Genomic DNA, 7,668 nt, shown 5'->3' with positions numbered 1-7,668 from the left:
AACCAATTTGAGAAAATGGAAGATGGATTGGCAAGAGCAAGAGCTGCAATAAGAGAAGCAGCTCAATCAAGGAGCTATATGTCATACAAGGAGGATTTTGTTCCAACAGGATCGGTTTACATCAACCCTTACTCCTTTCATCAGTTAAGTTTCTCCCTCTCTTTTGTTAGACTTGGTCTTCTGGGTTTAACCACTTTGGGTAAAATTCATGTACCAAATCTTCTCCTAATCAGTTGCTATAAAAATGCTTCATTTGTTTTTTTTCCCCTAAAAATGTTCCACTAGCCAAGGAACTAAGGAAAATTGAACGAAAACCCTAAGTAAGAATCCACAAGCAATCTGAAATCCATTAGGAATTGAGAAAATTTCAAAGTTTGTTGTTTAAATGATAATATGATAAAAACCTTAGCACCATGAAAGAATGTTTTATAATGTATCACAACTCTACGTGCTAGGAAACCTAATATGATTAATACGGAAATAACAAAGTACTAGAAGTATCCTCGAATCTTAGAATGTTGTTTAGGGATTGTAAACGAAGGTATTCAATTGACTAAATATGCCCATGTTTCACGGCTATGCGGTGAGTTCAACTCGCAATGCCGTTCTCTCCGCGAAGCGACTGGTCACATGCATGAATCACACGTCAGCCTAATTGCACTGCTTAAGCCTTGCTCTCGGTTTTACACTTATCGAGCTGTTCCATTGATCCGTTAACTATCTCTTCCACATCAGAAACATTAAACTGGTTCACATATAATTCATGAAATTTTAAAATATCCTGCAGTTTTTGTTAGGTTGGTTGAAATTGACATTAACTTAAAAAAAAATTATGGTTCAATATTTTCTGGCGCATGAAGACCTGGGTAGGGCTTATGAATTAGAGATGAACCGATTAATTGTAAATTTTGGAGTTTATGATCTATAAAGAGGCTAAAAAAAGTCGGATGAGAGTGATCCATTTTTGGGTTTTCCCTAGGTGTGCCATTGTTATTAGGGTGTGCAGAAACATAGCATGGGTGATGTAGTGGTGCACCATAGGCATTAAGTGAACGAGCTTTGCCTATTTTGTGCTTACACAGTTCTGGCAAACTGTCTTACAGACTGAAATCTTGCCCTATTTTGTTTCAAGGAATAAATATTTGATTTATAAGTGTTGTACTTAGATGTGGACTTATGAGCTGCAATTCTTCATCTGTCACAACCTTAGATTCTTCAGCCTAGTTCTGACTCGTGTACTGTATAGTACTCTGATTTATAGAGGTCCCCCATTCCGCTAGGCCTTTGACAATAGTCCTTAGCAAAACTGGGTACATCTACATGCATGCAGAGAGACATAAACATGCATAAATTGTAGTTGTAGACTCTATGGGTTCTAGGACAGGCACCAAAGTGGCAAAATGCTATCCTTAATTTGACCTGCTTTCAAATTGTTTATCTAGTAGGTCGATCCCTTCTTCAAGAATAGTTGATTCACATAAAAGGTTTTTCTATAATGTGGGTAACCACCTTTTTTCATAAATGTGGACATGTCATTGATATTGCTGACACCAAACAATTGTCGATATGTCACCAATAAAACTTGACCACAAGTGCAGTTTACTTTAAGTTACTGCACTGTATTAGAAGGAATGTGATTAGAAATATCTACAATTGACTCAAATTCATGTGCGGATGTTCACATTTACGAACAAGATGTTGGCAGACTTGCAACATTGGTCATTTGAAAAGTTTATTAAATTTAAGCGGTAAACTAACTACATCTGGTTTTTTACTGGAATTATTTGAGTTTAAAATCTAGGATCTTGGGCGTAGCCAAAAACCCTAAGCACCAAGGTGATTTTACACCATAAGGTAATCAATCTTGTTAAACGGGATTAGAAATGATATAATTCACCATACGTAACCCACCGTGCTAATTTGGGTTGTGCTTAATTAGTAGGTAAAATAATGATGGACAAGCCAAGGGTTTATATGTGCAATATTTAAGCTTTTCGAATTGATGCGTTTAGGTTTTTTTGCAGGTATATCAGGTGCCACATATAGTGTAATGTTTATTATTTAAACACATAAGCATCATCAATTAATATCAATAATTGATTCATTATCGTTTTGTGTATGTACGTTTTAGGAGCCACGTAGAGATGGAAAAAAGATTTCGAATTTGGTCGTACGAGGAAGGAGAGCCTCCAGTCTTCCACAAAGGGCCGATGAACGACATTTACTCCATTGAAGGTCAGTTCATGGATGAGTTCGAGTTGAGCGGGAAAAGCCCATTTGTAGCGAAAGACCCCGACGAGGCTGTCGCGTTTTCTCTTCCAATCAGTGTTGTCAACATTGTAAGATTCGTCTACAAGCCTTACACCACCTACTCTCGTGTCCGGCTCCAGAACATTGTCGAGGACTACATCAGCATCATATCGAAGAAATATCCATACTGGAATAGAAGCAATGGAGCTGACCATTTTCTGGTTTCTTGTCATGATTGGGTATGCCACTCTATTTTTTTTTTTCCATCTTTTCAGTTTGATTTTATAGTGCTACCACCAACACTTCATTGTGATTCAGATTTCATCTCATAAATCTCTTAACCTAATCAATAAAACAATTTGCACCATATTTACTGATCACATCTAACACAAAGAAAAAACTCGAGTATGTACGTTAGTTTCACATGATTCTTGTACGTGTACAACATGTGATTAATGATCAGTTTGGTAAATGTAACATCACTCAAATGTGATTACTAGCACATTTGAATTTGAAGACTTTTGTTAGTTATGACCTGAATTGTTGTGTCAACTTTAGGGCATGGCCAAGTTGAATGAGTTAACGATTCTCCTTATTCGATTGCATTTTTAGGCACCTGATATTTCGGCTGGACACCCTAAGCTTTTCAAGAAGTTCATTAGAGTACTCTGCAATGCAAATCGTTCAGAAGGTTTCCAACCAGTCCGAGATGTATCCCTGCCTGAAATCAAACTCCCTTTTGGAAAGGTAGGCCCTCCCCTCCTTACCCATTCCCCTAAAAACCGTTCAGTCTTTGCTTTCTTCGCTGGTGGTGGTCATGGAGACGTAAGAAAGATACTATTCAAGCACTGGAAAAACAAAGACAAGGAAATCCAAGTCCATAACTACCTCCCCAAAACCCTAAACTACACACACCTAATGGCGCAGAGCAAGTTTTGCTTGTGCCCTAGCGGGTATGAAGTTGCAAGCCCTAGAGTGGTTGAGGCCATATATGCAGGCTGTGTCCCAGTGATCATTTCTGATTCCTATGCGTTGCCGTTCAGTGACGTACTTAATTGGTCTAAGTTTTCAGTTCATGTTCCGGTGGCAAGGCTACCGGAACTGAAGGCAATTTTGCAATCAGTTTCCGAGCATGAATATTTGAGAAAGCAAAAGAGGGTCATGCAAGTGCAGCGCCATTTTGTGATCAATAGGCCTGCTAAGCCATTTGATATGTTGTATATGGTGCTGCATTCAGTGTGGCTTCGGAGGCTTAATCTGAGGCTGTTGAAATGATGCCAAGGTGGGGGTTTTGTACAATTATCCTAGAATTTATACAATTGTGTTTTTGAGTAAATAAATTTTGTATTATCTCAGAAACAACTGCGCTGTATTAGCCATATAATTAGCAACGTGGAGAAACAAGAATTATTGATCGCAATATTTGTTAAGGCAACCAACAATTTTTTGCGGAAAATTGAAGTGTTAATATTGCAGCACGGTATGTGCATTTGTACGTTTTAGGTTATGTACCTTCAATAATAGTGATCGAGCGAGTTTGGTGGCTTCTTATTCCAATGAGTCCGATCATGTTTGGTAGAGCCTCTACTGTCGAGTACATATAAGTGGTGGTTTTAGTTCTTATCACACCATTGGGCATGCAGAGGAGTGGCGGAGTCGGGATTTTGTTGCAATGGAGCATAAAATATGAATTTCAATATATTTGATTATTCTACTTTCATTTATTATATTTCGGTATGCGTTTAATCTCATATTTTATATGTCAAGTGTGTCCTAGATATGCGTTTAATCTCGTCAAAGTTGAAAGTTAAAAAATCATATATTTGCCAGTTTCTTCACACAACGATATGACATAGAGTAAGCACCCACAAAGCCTATCATCTGGTTTTAATCCCTTTTTCAACTGCAACGCCAAATACTCGAACCATACAACCGAATCTTCCCAAAGAGTTTCAGCCGCGCTCAAACTGATTTCTACACATCTGTAGCTACTGCAAACCAAATAGGAATTTGCGCAGCTAGCTTGAAGACATTTTAAACCACAAAAATGTACATAACCAACTAGTGCAAAACAGAACCCTGTATCATCCTTTCAAACACACATTATGCAGATACAATCTCTCCATCCAAAAAACCAATATTCCTCTGCCTCTCACAGGATCTTCACAAAGAATTTCCTTCTTTAAGGAGTTGTAGCACACCCTCATGCTAGTATAACAACTTCTTACGGGATTACCCTTTGTGGGATTTACTGTCAACACTCTCATTCAACATTGGCTTCGGGCCTTTAATATTTACAAAAAACAGAATGAATTCTTCTAGGCAACAAAAGAATGATACTCTTGACAAATTCTATGGAATTAAAGAAAGAATGACACTTTCTTGAAATCTTGTAATCCAACAAAATCACTGAATGAAACAGTAGTTTATCTCATATATCTTCAACATAAACCCATATATATCTTCAAGAAACCGACTATAAATTCCAAAATCACAAAAATACAACAAAATCGCCAGAAAACCACACCAAGAATGTAGAGCAGATATCACCTGCGAAGATCCCATATCACAAGGCAGACACAACAGAGAATCAAGAAACTGACAACATCCCAAATCTGCAAGATCTCTCCACACTTGAGAAGGGTACACGGAGCAGTGGCAAATATAGAACTCGGAGAGCTGATTTGCAAGCACCGCTAAGAAGAAATAAATACACCAATAATCTTGCACAATCTTACACCAAGAAACCAACAAAATCACTCTTTGACATTTCTTCAAACAGATAATGTGCAAGAATGCAGTTGCCAATTAAGAATGACATTTGAAGAAGTTCTTGATGTCAAATTTGATGCAGAGTCCATCATCATAAATTGGTGACCCATATGTGATAACGACATTGTTGGGGGCATTTAGTGTTCGAAGTCAGGAAGTTGATGATTGGAAACGAGATGAGTCGCAGCAGACACAGTTGAAGCACCCACCATAACAACACTCAAAGAAAAACCAGCACGAGTGGCTTCCCTGACTACGATCTGTGATCCGACATCTCAGTTCACAACCCAGAAAAACCTTATTGGAATATATTGTTCATAACCCAGAAGTTACTGAACGATTGCGGATGCACTAAGGAAATTAATGGAAGAAAACAAAATTAAACTAATGAGAAGTGTAACCATCAGAATCCATGGCGTGAGCCTGGTGGCTCTAATACCATATTAACTATATTGGAAGAGGTATGAAACTACCGAAATTACAGAGAAGAAGAAGATGAAGGTTTAGAAGGAAATCAAAGATTGTATTGATAGTTGAGCAAATTACAGAAAATGAGAGAGAATTTACAATATATACTAGCCTACAAAGTAACTAACTTTAACCTTCTAACAAACTCTTATTAGACCAATCTCCACCGTTCAATTATAAACCAATCCCCACTATACATCTATTAATAATACACACACATATACACATATACACATACATACAAACATACATATATATTTTTTAACTTTTTATTTTATGGGAACTGTTATTAGCACTCCAAAAATCTTATTCTACATTCCTCACAAGTGTATTTTTCTTTCTAATTATAGAAAGTTTGAAGTGCTAAATGAGATTTTTGAAGTGCTAATAACAATTCTCTTTTTTATTCTTAAAAACATAATTAAAAAGCATTAAAGGGCTGGAATGTATGCTACACGCATAATGGTTGGCCAAGTTCTCGACAAAATGCCTCACCATAAAAACTAGAATTTTTTTTTCCAAATAATTAGAGTTTAATCCTTACATAAGATATATTTTTTTATCATGCCTAATTTTGTACATTGTGATTTCAAGCCTAGTTTTAATTTGAATTTTTAAAATCTAATTTTTAGGTGGAGTCATATATGCACATAAAAGAAAAACTTTATTGCATGTAAACGTACATACTCATGAATATGTGGTAAGGTTTTCATATCGGTATATTTGCACTTTTGTACCTATGGCTTATCCTTATCCATGTATGGATAACAACTCCGCATGTTGATATGTCTAAAGAGCTAGATTTAATTATGTACCTACATACTTCTATACATACATACTGTGGATGTAAATTTGGAGAACTTTGCAAGAGAGTTGGAATTAGGTTTTTGGGAGAAATGTGAGCTATTTATAGGGGTGTGGCTGGCCCCTAGGTTTTTGGGTGTAATTGCAAGATATTATGTCAAAATAATATCTTGCAATCAATTAGGAAATTAATTAGAAAATTAATCAATTAATTTAGGTAATTAATCCTAATTTGAATGAATAATTGAGGGTTACCTTATGGGGATGATCTGATAAGGATGGATGAAATAGGTTTTGAATAAATACCTATTTTGATCACTTTTGACATTGATTGAGTCGTGATTGTCCACTACTTACGTGTGGGAGTTCCAGTGTGGCTCAAGGGTTTGTCTTTTTACCCAAGAATCCATGTGTCACCTCCATATTTTTCTTGATTATTCTTTGCTCCACAAATGCCCCCACACTTGTTGGGCTGCTCGCAGGAAAGGGCAGCAGGTGTAGAGATCTTCTTGCTTTAGGAAACATAGGTTTGTTTCCTGTTTGACGTAGATTCCCTCTTTAATTGAAAATTAGATCCTTTTAGGAAAGAGAAATAAATCACTTCCAAAGTTTATATAAGTCTACCTTAAGTAGATGATTAAATCAACTTCAGAGAGCAATTTATTCTACCTTACAAGAGAGAGAAAGCTAGAGGATATTTGTTCCCCCTTCCCTAGCAATCTTTTACACGTGCTCATGCAAAGGACCGTATTTTGTTGCTTTCTTTATCTTCTCCGTGCCGCACCGAGATAAGAAAAAATTAATTTCCCTTGTCTTCTTCTTAGATAGTGTTGTCGTGGGGCAACTATTGAGGTGGTGTAGCACGTCGGCTGGCAGGGGCTAGGAGTTAGCTCGGCATAGGCCGAGAAGGTGTTGTGGCAAGGACCATTGCTTAGGCTGCTCGGCTTAGCTAAAGTCAAGGGTAACTGTGTGGCTGGGGCCATAGATCGAGTCATTGGGGTGCATCGCTAGGTGAGCCGCACAACTCATGTCTTTTAGGCTTTTAGACCTGACGCGGGCCAGGCCAGCGATTGAGAGTAATGTGGAGGTCGCAGACCTCATGGGCTGTTGGAATGTTGGGCATGTAGGCTTCCTACCTATTGGTTTGAGAGAAAAAAATGAGGGAAAATCCATCATGGGTTGAGCTCCCCTACCGAGTATCGTGAATGGCGTTAGCTGCTTAGTCATCTTTACTAAAAGAAAGATGGGCTGTTCTCGAGAGAGGAGATGAAGAAGATCAAGGTGGATCCATTGGCTCGTCCGATCGCCGTCATGGACGAATGAATGTGGAAAAAAAAAGATATTCCCCACCTGCTCAAGAAAAGATGAAGACTT

General features: G+C 37.7%; 1 protein-coding gene across 1 annotated transcript; it reads left to right on the top strand.

The window, feature by feature from the left end:
* LOC137717065 (probable glycosyltransferase At5g11130) lies at positions 1-3,525 on the top strand. Its single transcript, XM_068456379.1, has 3 exons — positions 1-143; positions 2,132-2,489; positions 2,863-3,525. Exons 1-3 carry the CDS (start codon positions 16-18, stop codon positions 3,523-3,525), a joined length of 1,149 nt encoding a protein of 382 aa, XP_068312480.1. The 5' UTR covers positions 1-15.
* The last annotated feature ends 4,143 nt before the right edge of the window (positions 3,526-7,668 follow it).

This window comes from Pyrus communis, chromosome 15 (genome assembly GCF_963583255.1).
Source record: "Pyrus communis chromosome 15, drPyrComm1.1, whole genome shotgun sequence".
Lineage (NCBI taxonomy): Eukaryota > Viridiplantae > Streptophyta > Magnoliopsida > Rosales > Rosaceae > Pyrus > Pyrus communis.
Note: the sequence above shows the minus strand (reverse complement) of the source record. Positions and strands in the feature narration are given on the sequence as shown.